This window comes from Oncorhynchus mykiss, chromosome 3 (assembly GCF_013265735.2).
Source record: "Oncorhynchus mykiss isolate Arlee chromosome 3, USDA_OmykA_1.1, whole genome shotgun sequence".
NCBI lineage: Eukaryota > Metazoa > Chordata > Actinopteri > Salmoniformes > Salmonidae > Oncorhynchus > Oncorhynchus mykiss.
Genome location: NC_048567.1, coordinates 11,262,377 through 11,281,034, shown reverse-complemented (window position 1 = coordinate 11,281,034; position 18,658 = coordinate 11,262,377). Strand labels below are relative to the sequence as shown.

The 18,658-nt window shown below is 47.5% G+C and overlaps 1 protein-coding gene, 1 long non-coding RNA gene and 1 pseudogene across 3 annotated transcripts in view; all 3 read right to left on the bottom strand.

Annotated features, from left to right (window-relative positions):
* ephb6 (eph receptor B6) overlaps positions 1–18,658 on the bottom strand; it is a 75,102-nt gene that overhangs the window by 26,976 nt on the left and 29,468 nt on the right. For both annotated transcript variants that reach the window (XM_036968793.1, XM_036968791.1), the window contains exons 3-4: positions 1,840–2,112; positions 308–477 (exon numbers count right to left, since the gene is read on the bottom strand). In XM_036968793.1, the coding sequence (XP_036824688.1) occupies positions 308–477; positions 1,840–2,112 (443 nt within the window). The remainder of the gene's footprint in view (positions 1–307; positions 478–1,839; positions 2,113–18,658) is intronic.
* Positions 2,401–5,855, bottom strand: LOC118945782. Its single transcript, XR_005040884.1, has 3 exons — positions 5,593–5,855; positions 5,291–5,393; positions 2,401–3,342 (listed from the first exon to the last, which is right to left on the bottom strand). It is a non-coding gene; the product is annotated as an uncharacterized LOC118945782 (long non-coding RNA).
* The window catches only part of LOC110509096, a 7,348-nt pseudogene continuing 1,184 nt past the window's right edge, over positions 12,495–18,658 (bottom strand).

Sequence of the window (18,658 nt, the reverse complement as noted above, 5' to 3'; positions counted from 1 at the left end):
TGAAACAGGGTTCAAGGGTCATAAGATGTTAACTTATTATCAGGCTTGAACTGCACCGTTGGTTAAGGGCTTGTAAGTAAGAATTTCACGGTAAGGTCTACACTTGTTGTATTCGGCGCATGTGATAAATAAAGTTTAATTTGATTTGAAGGACCACTAGATAGGTGACAGTGTGGGTTTAGGTGAGTTAGTTAGTTACCATACACTGCTGCCTACAAAGTGGCAAAGGACTATTTGTCATAAGCGATGAGCATGGTTTGAATATGGGAATTTTCATGAATTTGTTTCAAATGTTCTCGTACAGTACCCATTGCGTGTGAGCGGCGCGAAGCTGCGGGTCTTGATGTTGACCCGACGGTAGCGGTCTGGTTGGTACTGGTGAGGCAGGCTGGGCTCCACCTTGGTGAAACTCTTATCTGCTGCTATGGTGTCAATCTTCACCCAGCCCTCCCTCGTGTCCTTCTCTCCACTGGACGGCTGGACAGGGATGGGAAAGGGGGATGGGGAGGAAGAGAGGGAGGAGAGGGGGATGAGAGAGAGGGATCATGTATTACATTTCATTGTGGAAATTAAAATGTGAGTGATTAGGGAGAAGGATAAGATAAAGGGCATGTAACAGTTGATTCAAGTATTTAAGAGTATGCAACAGTTAGCTCTGAGGGTACTCATTGAGTCAAATATAAACAGTCGCGGACCAGTGACAGTCTGTGTTTTAATCTAATCTAATTCTCCCCAGTTTCAAGATAACCATGCTAACTTCCCCCAGAGACTCAGACTCCTGGCCTTCCTGCTGATCCCCACTCTACATTCCTCTACACTTCACTCATCAGCCTCTTATTTGAATTTTTAAACAGTATCTAACTTTCCCCAAGGAGAAATGTATTCATTCACAAATACTGCATCCTTCCCTCTGCACACGACACGCGGACGCAACAAGAGCTCAGCACCCTATCGACTCGGCAAAACAGCTCTGTAACTGCTCTCCTACAAAGCACTGATGTGAGATGAGAAATGTAGTTTATTTAATGAGATTGAGGGGTTGAGAATGAGAGGAATGTTATGGCATCATTGTTTCCTTGCTTTTGGAACTTGCTTTGGAACATGCAGAACTACATATTACTAAAATGGGATATTGGGAATTGTAGTCTTTATGCTCTACGTCTTGACAGATGTTTTTAGAAACTATAAAGAGACCATTTGTCTTGGCTTAAAATGGCTTAAACTGTTTAGTATTAATCAAAAAGGTGTCAGTTTCACTTCAAGTAAAAAGGTTTGACAACATTGCCATATACAATTCAAGTCAGTTTTTGATGTCCCAATACCTTGGCATCAGGTTCATGAACTGACATATAAAACATCAATTGACACATCAATTTGTTCATTTCATTGTAAGCCATTATATAAAATACTTGCTACAAAAATAACGCTCAATATATGGGGCATTGGACAGTCAGCCTTGTGTAGACACGAGGAAACACAATCCATAGAACATATTTTCTGGTACCGTACATCAGTGGTTCGCTTCTGGAGACAGGTCCAGGAATGGTTGTCCTGTCATAACTACAACTACAACCTTATCAATATGGATAATGTAGCTAGTGTGACCATACTGTCAGTGTTAAGCAAGCTATCTATCTTTATTAATGGCAACGTCAGCTTATCAATGCTAGCTATCTTTATTAATAGCAACGTCTACAAGCTAGCTAAAATCTAATCTGGTTGAAGCATTGTTCCGAACAAAAAGCACATCAACTAGGAACATGTGTATGTGGCATTACACATACAATAAGAAGGTGGGATGTTAGTGGCATTGTGGGAAGTGTAGTCTTTCTGCCCTACCTCTGCATTCCATGTCCTCTCCAGCTCTCTCTGTGAGTCGGCCTGTTTGTAGTAGAGGGTGAGTGTCTCTCGACAGGAGGGCGAGGGTGAGCGCAGGCTGGCACAGTCCCGCACGGAGAAACGCAGCGTCACAAAGACTCGTGGTGCCGAGAAGCGGAAGAGGAAGGGTGTGGCCAGCCAGTTGTCCTGGAGACGGGGGTTCTGGTTGATGTTGCAGACCTCAAAGGTCCGGATGAGTCTCCCCCGGTCATCCAGGACACTGACCTCATCCCACTGAGAGAGCGAGAGAGAGGGGTTGAGAGAGGGGGAAGAGGAGAAGACAGAGAGAGTTATAACTTTATGGATCACTGTATGGGACTTTCTAGGTTATCCTAGAGGTTGGATAGGTTAAGTCCAAGAAGGATTGTACTTTTAGCTTGGTGATGAGTCATTATCAGTATCGCTGCACCATCTGAAACTCCCTCTTCATTTGTGTATGCTGTGGGTGTTTGAAATGTGATCTCACTTAACGTGGGATGAGGAATAAATAGGAGTAGTTATTAAAAAACAACAGTACAAAGACTCACAGGCAATACCTTTTTAATATAGATTGTAAAACAGTATTAGGACATAAGAGAAGTATTCTTCATCATGAAATCTGATCAACTGATAAGGTCTAGCACTAAGAAATATCTATCGCAAGAAGAAATATCGCCAAATTGAATAAGGCATATTGCTGTGATTCCCATTGACTGAGTTCCTTGTTCACTAAACTCAGTCAGACTTGATGGTAGAGATGATAAGTGGAGCTGAGTTATCACCAGGAATATTCGTGCCTGTAGAGAACAGTGGGTAGAGTCTCTCAGTAAAGGTGCAGCCAGTGAAAGAGTAGATATGAGACCTGGCATCCACATCATAAAAGAAAACCTCACCCTCCTCATAATCCACAAACACCCCCACCTTCTGGGGCTTCTTACTCAGGGAGAGGTTGACCCAATGCCCAGCGTATGCCTTGTATTCATTCATATTCCACTGCCCTACAGTCCAATATCCATCTACAGGACTTGGTGATTCATCACAATCATTCCTGTTGATGGACTCTCTAGCCACTCTCTAGCCAAACTCTCTAGCCACTCTCTAGCCAAACCCACATAGACTTCCCCTTCACCTGCACCTCATAATAGAATCTCCCTGAGGAGAACCTCTTATTCCCGAAAACACAGGCATTATTATCAAACCTCTCTGGGTTGGCTGGGAGATTCTGTTTTATGCTTCCAGATCTCACTTGTTTCCAGTCCTCAGACAGGATGAGTTTTGTATTCGCTATATGAGGGTCCAGAGTCACATTCACTGCACACTACTGTGTCCTCTTCAGATCAACATCACACAACTTCTCCATCTCTTTATTCAGTATTTCACAGCTGAGACAGCACTCCTCATAGTCCCCACACACAGACCACTGTGGACACTGATCTCAGACCAGTACTTGGAAGGTGGAAGGGTGGTGCAGATGGATGGAGAGCTCTGGAGGAGGAGGAGATCAAATCAAATCAAATCAAATCAAATGTATTTATATAGCCCTTCGTACATCAGCTGATATCTCAAAGTGCTGTACAGAAACCCAGCCTAAAACCCCAAACAGCAAGCAATGCAGGTGTAGAAGCACGGTAAAGGTGAGATGATCTTAAATATCTGAGAGCTGCTCCAGCTCAGTGCTTCTCATCTGTAACTCAGTGATTTCCTGCCTCAGCTCTTCAATGATTATTTCAGCCTGCTTCTCTGCTGCTTTAAGTTTCTTCTCTATCTCCATAATGACCTCAGCCTGCTTCTCTGCTGCTTTAAGTTTCTTCTCTATCTCCATAATGACCTCAGCCTGCTTCTCTGCTGCTTTAAGTTTCTTCTCTATCTCCATAATGACCTCAGCCTGCTTCTCTGCTGCTTTAAGTTTCTTCTCTATCTCCATAATGACCTCAGCCTGCTTCTCTGCTGCTTTAAGTTTCTTCTCTATCTCCATAATGACCTCAGCCTGACTTCTCTGCTGCTTTAAGTTTCTTCTCTATCTCCATAATGACCTCAGCCTGCTTCTCTGCTGCTTTAAGTTTCTTCTCTATCTCCATAATGACCTCAGCCTGCTTCTCTGCTGCTTTAAGTTTCTTCTCTATCTCCATAATGACCTCAGCCTGGCTTCTCTGCTGCTTTAAGTTTCTTCTCTATCTCCATAATGACCTCAGCCTGCTTCTCTGCTGTTTTAAGTTTCTTCTCTATCTCCATAATGACCTCAACCTGCTTCTCTGCTGCTTTAAGTTTCTTCTCTATCTCCATAATGACCTCAGCCTGCTTCTCTGCTGCTTTAAGTTTCTTCTCTATCTCCATAATGACCTCAGCCTGCTTCTCTGCTGCTTTAAGTTTCTTCTCTATCTCCATAATGACCTCAGCCTGCTTCTCTGCTGCTTTAAGTTTCTTCTCTATCTCCATAATGACCTCAACCTGCTTCTCTGCTGCTTTAAGTTTCTTCTCTATCTCCATAATGACCTCAGCCTGCTTCTCTGCTGCTTTAAGTTTATTCTCTATCTCCATAATGACCTCAACCTGCTTCTCTGCTGCTTTAAGTTTCTTCTCTATCTCCATAATGACCTCAGCCTGCTTCTCTGCTGCTTTAAGTTTCTTCTCTATCTCCATAATGACCTCAGCCTGCTTCTCTGCTGTTTTAAGTTTCTTCTCTATCTCCATAATGACCTCAGCCTGGCTTCTCTGCTGCTTTAAGTTTCTTCTCTATCTCCATAATGACCTCAGCCTGCTTCTCTGCTGTTTTAAGTTTCTTCTCTATCTCCATAATGACCTCAGCCTGGCTTCTCTGCTGCTTTAAGTTTCTTCTCTATCTCCATAATGACCTCAGCCTGCTTCTCTGCTGCTTTAAGTTTCTTCTCTATCTCCATAATGACCTCAGCCTGCTTCTCTGCTGTTTTAAGTTTCTTCTCTATCTCCATAATGACCTCAGCCTGGCTTCTCTGCTGCTTTAAGTTTCTTCTCTATCTCCATAATGACCTCAGCCTGCTTCTCTGCTGCTTTAAGTTTCTTCTCTATCTCCATAATGACCTCAGCCTGCTTCTCTGCTGCTTTAAGTTTCTTCTCTATCTCCATAATGACCTCAGCCTGCTTCTCTGCTGCTTTAAGTTTCTTCTCTATCTCCATAATGACCTCAGCCTGCTTCTCTGCTGCTTTAAGTTTCTTCTCTATCTCCATAATGACCTCAGCCTGCTTCTCTGCTGCTTTAAGTTTCTTCTCTATCTCCATAATGACCTCAGCCTGACTTCTCTCAATGGAGCGCACTAGAGCAGCGAAGAACTCCACATTGTCTCTCTCTTTGTATCTATCCTGCTGAGCTCTACTGTCTGTTTGATCTCCTTAACCTTCAGCAGTCTCTCCTGGTTCAAGTCAATGATGTCCCAGTATCCTCTGATACAGGCCTTACAGTAGTTGTGTCCACAGGGGATAGAGACTGGCTCAGTGAACACATCCAGACAGATAGAGCAATGGAACTGCTCTTCACAGGAGAATACAGGAGGAAACCATGGCTGAAAACAGACCAAAGAAGAAAAAAATATAATGGGCCCTCTGAAATCCTTAATTCTATCTCGTTTTCTTCTTTTGAATCATTCTGTTTCATTTCTAGGTGTCAACAATATAGCAACACACTGTTTTATACACTGTTTTATCATGTAACAACATAGCAAACAAGTATCACATATTCTATTTGTTCACCTCTCTACTCACCTCAGCGTGTGTTGACTGTTCTTTCTCTTCTTCTGATTAGAAAAAGGGTCAACAGTGACTGGAGGCTACAGGAGGCGCAACTGTGTGGATAGATTCTGAGTGCAAAAGATTGATCTGTTCATAACATTTTGGTTTCCATTAGTTTCACTTCAGCAGTCACGTTACTAAGCCCCTCCCTGCTCAGTACTGTTTACTGAGAGAGAGAGAGAGAGAGAGAGAGAGAGAGAGAGAGAGAGAGAGAGAGAAAGAGAGAGAGAGAGAGAGAGAGACAAGGCAAGAAGGCCCTTCTATGCCATCAAAGGAACATAAATTTCAACATACCAATTAGGATCTGGCTAAAAATACTTGAATCCGTTATAGAACCCATTGACCTTTATGGTTGTGAGGTCTGGGTTCCGCTCACCAACCAAGAATTCACAAAATGGGATAAACACCAAAGTGAGACTCTGCATGCAGAGTTCTGCAAAAGTGTCCTCCGTGTACAACGTAAAACACCAAATAATCCAGAAAAGAGATCTTAAATTCTACCTCATCCCAAAGGGAAGCGATTTGCAAACGATTTGCAAACCTTCCATACAGAGAGATGAACCTGGAGAAGAGTCACCTAAGCAAGCTGGCAACACAATTAGACCCAACCAAATAATGAGAAAACTAAAATAATTACTTGACACATTGGAAAGGATTAACAAAAGAACTGAATGAACTAGAATGTTATTTAGCCCCAAACAGAGAGTACTCAGTGGCAGAAAACATGACCACTGTGACTGACCCAAAATTAAGGAAAGCTTGGACTATTTACAGACTCAGTGAGTATAGCCTTTCAATTGAGAAAGGCCGCCGTAGGCAGACTTGGCTCTCAAGAGAAGACAGGCTATGTGCACACTGCCCACAAAATGAGGTGGAAACTGAGCTGCACTTCCTAACATCCTACCAAATGTACACTACTGTTCAAAAGTTTGGTGTCACTTGGAAATGTCCTTGTTTTTGAAAGAAAAGCATGTTTTTTGTCCATTAAAATAACATCAAATTGATCAGAAATACAGTGTAGACATTGTTAATGTTGTTAATAACTATTGTAGCTGGAAACGGCTGATTAACTATGGAATATCGACATAGGCGTACACAGGCCCATTATCAGCACCCATCGAGTGATGGCTGGCACGTTGTGTTAGCTAATGCAAGTTTATCACTTTAAATGGCTAATTGATCATTAGAAAACCCTTTTGCAATTATGTTAGTACAGCTGAAAACTGTTGTTCTGATTAAAGAAGAAAAAAACGGGCCTTTTTTAGACTAGCTGAGTATCTGGAGAATCAGCATTTGTGGGTTCGATTACAGCATCAGCTGTCCGATCATTGCACCTGTACATAGCCCATCTGTAAATAGCCCACCCAACTACCTCATCTCTATATTGTTATTTTTTTTGCTGCTACTTTGCACCCCAGTATCTCTACTTGCACATTCATCTTCTGCACATCCATCACTCCAGTGTTTAATTGCTAAATTGTAATTATTTCGCCACTATGGCCCATTTATTGCCTTACCTCCTTAATCTTACTACATTTGCACACACTGTATATAGACTTTTCCATTGTGTTATTGACTGTACGTTTATTTATCCCATGTGTAACTCTGTGTTGTTTGTGTCGAACTGCTTTACTCTATCTTGGCCAGGTCGCAGTTGTAAATGAGAACTTGTTCTCAACTGGCCTACCTGGTTAAATAAAGGTGTAATAAAAAATCTCTTCACAGAACAGAGAAAACTGGCACTAACCAGAATAGAAAGAGGAGTGGGAGGCCCCGGCGCACAACTGAGCAAGAGGATAAGTACATTAGAGTGTCTAGTTTGAGAAACAGATGTCTCACAAGTCCTCAACTGGCAGCTTCATTAAATATTTTCCGCAAAACATCAGCCTCGACGTCAACAGTGAAGAGGCGACTCTGGGATGCTGGCCTTCTAAGCAGGGTTTCAAAGAAAAAGCCATATCTCAGACTGGCCAATAAAAATAAAATATTAAGATGGGCAAAAGAACACACACACTGGACAGAGGAACTCTGCCTAAAAGGCCAGCATCTCGGAGTCGCCTTATGTTGGAAGTTGAAAACACTCTAACCTTCAGAGATGACCGGGACATTGGTGGAATGGATCTGGCACACGAGATTCAGAATTTACCTGATCAGCCATCAGCCTTTCCTTTCCTTTCTCTGTGAGAAAAACCTGGAGGAACTCTATCACAGTGCCATCCGGACCATATCACCTCCACCCTACCTCCACCCTACCTGACACCCTAGACCCACTCCAATTTGCTTACCGCCCCAATAGGGCCACAGACGATGCAATCTCAACCACACTGCACACTGCCCTAACCCATTTGGACAAGAGGAATACCTATGTGAGAATGCTGTTCATCGACTACAGCTCAGCATTTAACACCGTAGTACCCTCCAAACTCGTCATCAAGCTCGAGACCCTGGGTCTCGACCCCGCCCTGTGCAACTGGGTACTGGACTTCCTGACGGGCCGCCCCCAGGTGGTGAGGGTAGGCAACAACATCTCCACCCTCTGATCCTCAACACCACAAGGGTGTGTTCTGAGCCCTCTCCTGTACTCCCTGTTCATCCACGACTGCGTGGCCATGCACGCCTCCAACTCAATTATCGAGTTTGCGGACGACACTACAGTGGTTGGCTTGATTACCAACAACGACGAGACGGCCTACAGGGAGGAGGTGAGGGCCCTCGGAGTGTGGTGTCAGGAAAATAAAAATAAATAAACAACCTCACACTCAACGTCAACAAAACAAAGGAGATGATCGTGGACTTCAGGAAACAGCAGAGGGAGCACCCCCCTATCCACATTGACGGGACAGTAGTGGAGAGGGTAGTAAGTTTTAAGTTCCTCAATGTACACATCACGGACAAACTGAATTGGTCCACCCACACAGACAGCATTGTGAAGAAGGCGCAGCAGCGCCTCTTCAACCTCAGGAGGCTGAAGAAATTCGGCTTGTCACCAAAAGCACTCACAAACTTCTACAGATGCACAATCGAGAGCATCCTGTCGGCTGTATCACCACCTGGTACGGCAACTGTTCCGCCCACAACCGTAAGGCTCTCCAGAGGGTAGTGAGGTCTGCACAACGCATCACCGGGGGCAAACTACCTGCCCTCCAGGACACCTACACCACCCGATGTCACAGGAAGGACATAAAGACAACAACCACCCGAGCCACTGCCTGTTCACCCCGTTATCATCCAGAAGGCAAGGTCAGTACAGGTGCATCAAAGCAGGGACAGAGAGACTGAAAAACAGCTTCTATCTCAAGGCCATCAGACTGTTAAACAGCCACCACTAACATTGAGTGGCTGCTGCCAACATACTGACTCAACTCCAGCCACTTTAATAATGGAAATGGATGGAAATGTATGTAAAAAAATGTATCACTAGCCACTTTAAACAATACCACTTAATATAATGTTTACATACCCTACATTACTCATCTCATATGTATATGTATATACTGTACTCTATATCATCTACTGCATCTTTATGTAATACATGTATCACTAGCCACATTAAACTATGCCACTTTGTTTACATACCCTACATTACTCATCTCATATGTACAGTATATACTGTACTCGATACCATCTACTGCATCTTGCCTATGCCGTTCTGTACCATCACTCATTCATATATCTTTATGTACATATTCTTTATCCCTTTACACTTGTGTGTATAAGGTAGTAGTTGTGGAATTGTTAGGTTAGATTACTCGTTAGTTATTATTGCATTTTCGGAACTAGAAGCACAAGCATTTCGCTACACTCGCATTAACATCTGCTAACCATGTGTATGTGACAAATAAAATGTGATTTGATTTGATTCCTAACCTTTGGATAGCCCTAAGAATTGCAGTCACCCTACCAGTAACAGTAGCATCGGCAAAGAGGAGCTTTTCAAAATGAAAGCTCATCAAAAGCTATTTGAGGTCTTCCATGTCACAGGAACGTTTGAGTGGTCTGGCCGTCATGAGTATAAATCATGACATGGGGAAACACATGTCCTATGATGACATCATTGATGATTTTGCCTCAGGAAAGTCCAGAAGAGTAATATTTTGATGGTAAGATATTAATTAAAACATTCAAATGTTTACACACTTAGTAACATTTAAGATTGTATGGTAGATGTGCATTTGTGTAAATGACTGGCTGACGTAGTTTCTCCATTTCTTCCAGACAATCCAGATAAACTGGTGTCCATGCTGATGCTGAAAATGCCCAGGCTGTAGAGGGAACCTAAGTTAATCACACAACTGTATAGGTTTTATTTGACTACTTTGAGACATATAGCTGCAGCCACAGCCTATAGGCTTATGTTTACATTGTATAGACAAAGTTAATCACACAGCTGTATAGGTTTTATTTGACTACTTTGAGACATATAGCTGCAGCCACAGCCTATAGGCTTATGTTTACATTGTATAGACAAAGCTAATTGTATAATATTGTGAGGCCTGGACTAATTACCAGGCAGCAGAGCCAAAGCTCAGTGTTATATTTTATTATTTCCTCCATTTTATATTTTCTACAGTTTCTTATTTATGTTAATATTAATATTCACTTATCTTAAGATTCTATAGAAAATATAATATTTTATAAATATTGTTTGTTTATATCTCATTCTGTTCTGTATCGGTCTACTTATTCTTAGACGACAGATGGCGCAAACTGTTTTAAAGGAGGGAGCAGTTGTCACGTCCTGACCTTAGTTCCTTTTTTATGTCTCTATTTTAGTTTGGTCAGGGCGTGAGTTGGGGTGGGCATTCTATGTGTTGTTCTATGTTTTTGTTTCCTGTTTTGTGTTTTGTCACCTAATAGGACTTTTTCATTTTTGTCATGTTTTCTCCTTTGTTATTTTTGTGTTCAGTTTAATAAATATAACATGAACACTTACCACGCTGAGCATTGGTCCGATCCTTCATACTCCTGGTCAGAAGAGGAGGAATATCATTACAGAACTACCCACCACCCATAGTGGGAAAACAGGCTGCCTAAGTATGGTTCTCAATCAGAGACAACGATAAACAACTGCCTCTGATTGGGAACCATACCAGGCCAAACACAGAAATACAAAAACATCAAACCGACAAACGAACAGTTCTGTAAGGTGCAACAAAAACACTATACAGAAAATAACTACCCGTCACCAAAAAAGGACCAAGCAGCGTGGTAACCGGGAGCAGAGGGTTCTGGACTCCTGGACTTGGGAGGAGATACTGGAAGGCAAGGGACCCTGGGCACAGGCTGGGGAATATCGTCGCCCCAAGGAAGGCCTGGAGGCAGCGAGAGCTGAGCGGGGGTGATATGAGGTAAGGCAGCGCAACAGGCACGAGAGGCAGCGAGACGTGGGCGGCGGTGATATGAGGTAAGGCAGAGCAACAAGCACGAGAGCTGGGCGGCGGTGGTATGAGGTAAGGCAGAGCAACAGGCACGAGAGGCAGCCCCCCCCCCCCAAAAAAAATTGAGGGGGGCACACTGGGAGATTGGCGGAGTCAGGCGATAGACCTGAGCAAACTCCCCGTGCTCACCGGAAGAAGTGCAGTACTAGTCAGGCACCGTGTTATGCGGTCAAGCTCACGGTGTCGCCAGTACGCGCTCATAGCCCGGTGTGCTATAGGCCAGCCCCCCGCAAGTGCCATGCGAGAGTGGGCATCCAGCCAGGGCATGTTGTGCCGGCTCAGCGTGTTTGGTCTCCGGTACGCCGTTTCGGACCAGGGTATCCTGCGCCGCCTGTGCATGCTGTGTCTCCGAGGGTGCAGTTCGCCCTATGCCTGCGCTCCGAAATGTGGGTATTGAGCCTAAGGGAGAGGTGCGAGTGGTATGCACCAGATCTCCAGTGCTCACCCACAGCCCGGTTCAACCTGTGCCTGCACTCTGGAGGGTCCAGGCTAAAGTGGTCATCCAGCCTGGAGGAGTGGTGCCAAGGCTGCGCACCAGAGCTCCAGTGCTCCCCCACAGCCCGGTCCATCCGATGCCTCGTCCACGCACCAGGCCTCCTGTAGCTCTCCCCAGCCTGGTGGGTCCTGTGGCAGCCCCACGCACCAGGCTGTCTCTCCGTCTCCTCCCTCCAGGTTCTCCCATCTGTCCGGCACTTCCAGAGTCTCCCGCCAGTCAGGAGCTGCCAGAGCTGCCCTCCTGTCCGGAGCTGCCAGAGCCGCCCTCCTGTCCGGAGCTGCCAGAGCCGCCCTCCTGTCCGGAGCTGCCAGAGCAAGCAGCCCTCCTATCCGGAGCTGCCAGACCCGCCCTCCTGTCCGGAGCTGCCAGAGCAGCCCTCCTTTCCGGAGCTGCCAGAGCAGCCCTCCTTTCCGGAGCTGCTAGACCCGCCCTCCTGTCCGGAGCTGCCAGAGCCGCCCTCCTGTCCGGAGCTGCCAGAGCCGCCTTCCTGTCCGGAGCTGCCAGAGCCGCCCGTCAGTCAGGAGCTACCAGAGCCGCACGTCAGTCAGGAGCTGCCAGAGCCGCCCGTCAGTCAGAGGCTGCCAGAGCCGCCCGTCAGTCAGGCAGGAGCTGCCAGAGCCGCCCGTCACTCCGGAGCTGCCAGAGCCACCCTTCACTCCGGAGCTGCCAGAGTCGCCCTTCACTCCGGAGCTGCCGGAGTCGCCCTTCACTCCATCCGGTGCCTCCTCCACGCACCAGGCCTCCTGTAGGTCTTCCCACTGTGTAGTGGGAGCACTGGGATGTCAGGTGTGACTGTGTGGCAATGGCAAATGGTTTACATGGCTCACGGGTCAGGTAGGAGGGCCCCTTAGCAGAATTTTGCTTAGGGCCCCAGGGAGGTCACGACCGGCTCTGACAGTATGCAATAGTTGGTAAATCCAAGGGAGAAATTGCACATGGACTCAAATGTAAAACTTTTATATTTTCATTGTAATATACAGTGTTATGATATCAGAGAAGATACCAGCAGAATGCAAATAAATAAGCTGATAAACATATACAAACATATTCTCTAATGAATGTACAAATATAAACACAGTAATATTGTGCATATGCTTTGTGTCTGTGTGACTGAATTCCCTGTTCTCTAAACTCAGCCAGACTTGATGGGAGAGATGATAAGAGGAGTTGTGTTGGAAGGATGATAGCCTGTAGAGAACAGTGGGTGGAGTCTCTCAGTGAAGGTGCAGCCAGTGAAAGAGTAGATATGAGACCTGGCCTCCACGTTGTAAAAGGAGACCTGACCCTCCTCATAATCCACAAACACCCCCAACTTCTGGGGCTTCTCTCTCAGGGTGAGGGGGACATAAAACCCAGTGAAAACCTCATACTCATCCCCATTCTCCAGCCCCAAAGCCCAGTATCCATTGGCAAGACTCAATAGATTCACTCCCTTCCTGTTGATGGACTCTCTAGCCATTCCTAAACCCCACGAAGTCCTCCCTTTCACCTGAACTTCATAGTAGAATCTCCCCGAGGAGAACCCATCCTTTCCTAAAACACGGGTATGATAATCAAACCTCTCTGGGTTGGCAGGGAGATTCTGCTTTTTGTCTCCATATCTCACTTGTTTCCTGTCCTTAGACAGGATGAGTTTGGCATATGCTGTATCAGGGTCCAGAGTCACATCCACTGCATACTGCTGTATCTTCTTCAGATCAGCAACACACACATTTTTCATCTCTTTACCGAGGGTCTCCTCCAGCTGAGACAAAACTCTCCCCAGAGTCCCCACACCCACACTGCTATGAACACAGATCTCAGACCAGTTCTTTGTGTGTGGAAGGGTAGTACAGAGGGATGGGGAGCTGTGAAGGAGGGGAAGGTGGTCCTCAATATCTGAGAGCTGCTCCAGCTCAGTGCTTCCTCTCTTTAGCTCAGTGATTTCCTGCTCCAACTCTTCAATGAGCCCTTCAGCCCGCCTCTCTGCTGCTTTCAGCTTCCCCTCAACCACCTCAATGAGCTCAGCCTGGCTTTTCTCAATACAGCGCACCATAGCAGTGAAGACCTCCACGCTGTCTGCTATCTCTCTCTTTACATCTCTCTTGCTGAGCTCTACTGCATGTTTGATCTCCTTAACCTTCAGCAGTCTCTCCTGGATCATCTCCTGAACTTTACCCTTAGTCTTCCTCATCTGAGTCTTCCTCTCTCTATACTCTTCCTCTATGGGGACAGTCTTGTGCGTCTTGTGGTCTGTCTCAGTGCAGATGTTACGGTGCGTGAATGAGGACCCAAAAGCGAATCAACTTAAACAGAGCTTCTTTAATTACCAAACATAGGTAGGCTCAGATGGACCGGCAGATTCCGACAGGACAGGACAAGGTTACAGCAAACATGACGGCAGTCTGGTTCAGGCATGAATGACACAAACAAACAAGAATCCGACAAGGACAGGAGCAGAAACAGAGAGAGATATAGGGACCTAATCAGAGGGAAAAAAGGGAACAGGTGGGGAACGGGGTGAATGGGTAGTTAGAGGAGACAAGGGACAGCTGGGGGAAAGCGGGGGAGAAAAGGTAACCTAACACGACCAGCAGAGGGAGACAGGGTGAAGGGAAAGGACAGAGACAAGACAACATGACAGTACATGACAGTACCCCCCCACTCACCGAGCGCCTCCTGGCGCACTCGAGGAGGAAACCTGGCGGCAACGGAGGAAATCATCAATCAGCGCACGGTCCAGCACGTCCCGAGAGGGAACCCAACTCCTCTCCTCAGGACCGTACCCCTCCCAGTCAACTAGGTACTGATGACCACGGCCCCGAGGACGCATGTCCAAGATTTTACGGACCCTGTAGATAGGTGCGCCCTCGACAAGGATGGGGGGGGGGGGGGGGGAAGACGAGCGGGGGCGCGAAGAACGGGCTTAACACAGGAGACATGGAAGACCGGGTGGACGCGACGAAGATATCGCGGAAGAAGAAGTCGCACTGCGACAGGATTAATGACCTGAGAGATACGGAATGGACCAATGAACCGCGGGGTCAACTTGCGAGAAGCCGTCTTAAGGGGAAGGTTCTGAGTGGAGAGCCAAACTCTCTGACCGCGACAATATCTAGGGCTCTTCGTTCTACGCTTATTAGCAGCTCTCACAGTCTGCGCCCTATAACGGCAAAGTGCAGACCTGACCCTCTTCCAGGTGCGCTCGCAACGTTGGACAAAAGCCTGAGCGGAGGGGACGCTGGACTCGGCGAACTGAGATGAGAACAACGGAGGCTGGTACCCGAGGCTACTCTGAAAAGGAGATAGCCCGGTCGCAGACGAAGGAAGCGAGTTGTGGGCGTATTCTGCCCAGGGGAGCTGTTCTGACCAAGACGCAGGGTTGCGAAAAGAAAGACTGCGTAAGATGCGACCAATAGTCTGATTGGCCCGTTCTGCTTGACCGTTAGACTGGGGGTGAAAGCCGGAAGAGAGACTGACGGAAGCCCCAATCAAACGGCAAAACTCCCTCCAAAATTGAGACGTGAATTGCGGACCTCTGTCCGAAACGACGTCTGACGGAAGGCCATGAATTCTGAAAACATTCTCGATGATGATTTGTGCCGTCTCTTTAGCAGAAGGAAGCTTAGCAAGGGGAATGAAATGAGCCGCCTTAGAGAACCTATCGACAACCGTAAGAATAACAGTCTTCCCCGCTGACGAAGGCAGTCCGGTGACAAAATCTAAGGCGATGTGAGACCACGGTCGAGAGGGAATAGGAAGCGGCCTGAGACGGCCGGCAGGAGGAGAGTTACCGGACTTAGTCTGCGCGCAGACCGAACAAGCAGCCACGAAACGACGCGTGTCATGCTCCCGGGTGGGCCACCAGAAACGCTGGCGAATGGAAGCAAGCGTACCCCGAACGCCAGGGTGGCCGGCTAACTTGGCAGAGTGAGCCCACTGAAGAACGGCCAGACGAGTAGGAACGGGAACGAAAAGAAGGTTCCTAGGACAAGCGCGCGGCGACGGAGTTTGAGTGAGTGCTTGCTTTACCTGCCTCTCAATTCCCCAGACAGTCAACCCGACAACACGCCCCTCAGGGAGAATCCCCTCGGGGTCAGTGGAGGCTACTGAAGAACTGAAGAGACGAGACAAAGCATCAGGCTTGGTGTTCTTAGAGCCCGGACGATAAGAAATCACGAACTCGAAACGAGCGAAAAACAGCGCCCAACGCGCCTGACGCGCATTAAGTCGTTTGGCAGAACGGATGTACTCAAGGTTCCTATGGTCAGTCCAAACGACAAAAGGAACGGTCGCCCCCTCCAACCACTGTCGCCATTCGCCTAGGGCTAACCGGATGGCGAGCAGTTCGCGGTTACCCACATCATAGTTACGTTCCGACGGCGACAGGCGATGAGAAAAATACGCGCATGGGTGGACCTTGTCGTCAGAGAGGGAGCGCTGAGAAAGGATGGCTCCCACTCCCACCTCTGACGCGCCAACCTCGACAACGAACTGTCTAGAGACGTCAGGTGTAACAAGGATAGGAGCGGATGTAAAACGATTCTTGAGGAGATCAAAAGCTCCCTGGGCGGAAACGGACCACTTAAAGCACGTCTTGACAGAAGTAAGGGCTGTGAGAGGAGCTGCCACCTGACCGAAATTACGGATGAAACGACGATAGAAGTTCGCGAAGCCGAGAAAGCGCTGCAGCTCGACGCGTGACTTAGGGACGGGCCAATCAATGACAGCTTGGACCTTAGCGGGATCCATCTTAATGCCTTCAGCGGAAATAACAGAACCGAGAAATGTGACGGAGGAGGCATGAAAAGTGCACTTCTCAGCCTTCACAAAAAGACAATTCTCTAAAAGGCGCTGGAGGACACGTCGAACGTGCTGAACATGAATCTGGAGTGACGGTGAAAAAATCAGGATATCGTCAAGGTAAACGAAAACAAAGATGTTCAGCATGTCTCTCAGGACATCATTGACTAATGCCTGAAAGACAGCTGGAGCGTTAGCGAGGCCGAAAGGAAGAACCCGGTATTCAAAGTGCCCTAACGGAGTGTTAAACGCCGTCTTCCACTCGTCCCCCTCCCTGATGCGCACGAGATGGTAAGCGTTACGAAGGTCCAACTTAGTGAAAAACCTGGCTCCCTGCAGGATCTCGAAGGCTGAAGACATAAGAGGAAGCGGATAACGATTCTTCACTGTTATGTCATTCAGCCCTCGATAATCTATGCAGGGGCGCAGAGACCCGTCCTTCTTCTTGACAAAAAAAAACCCCGCTCCGGCGGGAGAGGAGGAGGGGACTATGGTACCGGCGTCAAGAGCTACAGACAAATAATCTTCGAGAGCCTTACGTTCGGGAGCCGACAGAGAGTATAGTCTACCCCGGGGGGGGGTGGTTCCCGGAAGGAGATCAATACTACAATCATACGACCGGTGTGGAGGAAGAGAGGTGGCCCTGGACCGACTGAACACCGTGCGCAGATCGTGATATTCCTCCGGCACCCCTGTCAAATCACCAGGCTCCTCCTGTGAAGAAGAGACAGAGGAAACAGGAGGGATAGCAGACATTAAACATTTCACATGACAAGAGACGTTCCAGGAGAGGATAGAATTACTAGACCAATTAATGGAAGGATTATGACAAACTAGCCAGGGATGGCCCAAAACAACAGGTGTAAAAGGTGAACGAAAAATTAAAAAAGAAATGGTTTCACTATGATTACCAGAAACAGTGAGGGTTAAAGGTAGCGTCTCACGCTGAATCCTGGGGAGAGGACTACCATCCAGGGCGAACAAGGCCGTGGGCTCCTTTAACTGTCTGAGAGGAATGTCATGTTCCCGAGCCCAGGTCTCGTCCATAAAACAGCCCTCCGCCCCAGAGTCTATTAAGGCACTGCAGGAAGCTGACGAACCGGTCCAGCGTAGATGGACCGACAAGGTAGTGCAGGATCTTGAAGGAGAGACAGGAGTAGTAGCGCTCACCAGTAGCCCTCCGCTTACTGACGAGCTCTGGCCTTTTACTGGACATGAAGTGACAAAATGACCAGCGGAACCGCAATAGAGACAGAGGCGGTTGGTGATTCTCCGTTCCCTCTCCTTAGTCGAGATGCGGATACCTCCCAGCTGCATGGGCTCAGCACCCGAGCCGGCAGAGGAAGATGGTAGTGATGCGGAGAGGGAGGCGACGGAGAGCGCGAGCTCCTTTCCACGAGCTCGGTGACGAAGATCAACCCGTCGCTCAATGCGAATAGCGAGTTCAATCAAGGAATCCACGCTGGAAGGAACCTCCCGGGAGAGAATCTCATCCTTTACCTCTGCGCGGAAACCCTCCAGAAGACGAGCGAGCAAGGCCGGCTCGTTCCAGCCACTGGAGACAGCAAGAGTGCGAAACTCAATAGAGTAGTCTGTTATGGATCGATTGCCTTGACATAGGGAAGACAGGGCCCTGGAAGCCTCCTCCCCAAAAACAGATCGATCAAAAACCCGTATCATCTCCTCCTTAAAGTCTTGATACTGGTTAGTACACTCAGCCCTTGCCTCCCAGATTGCCGTGCCCCACTCACGAGCCCATCCAATAAGGAGAGATATGACGTAGGCGACACGAGCAGTGCTCCTGGAGTAAGTGTTGGGCTGGAGAGAAAACACAATATCACACTGGGTGAGGAACGAGCGGCATTCAGTGGGCTCCCCAGAGTAACACGGCGGGTTATTGATTCTGGGCTCCGGAGATTCGAAAGCCCTGGAAGTGGCCGGTGGATCGAGGCGGAGATGGTGAACCTGTTCTGTGAGGTTGGAGACTTGGGTGGCCAGGGTCTCAACGGCATGTCGAGCAGCAGACAATTCCTGCTTGTGTCTGCCTAGCATCGCTCCCTGGATCTCGACGGCTGAGTGGAGAGGATCCGAAGTCGCTGGGTCCATTCTTGGTCGGATTCTTCTGTTACGGTGCGTGAATGAGGACCCAAAAGCGAATCAACTTAAACAGAGCTTCTTTAATTACCAAACATAGGTAGGCTCAGATGGACCGGCAGATTCCGACAGGACAGGACAAGGTTACAGCAAACATGACGGCAGTCTGGTTCAGGCATGAATGACACAAACAAACAAGAATCCGACAAGGACAGGAGCAGAAACAGAG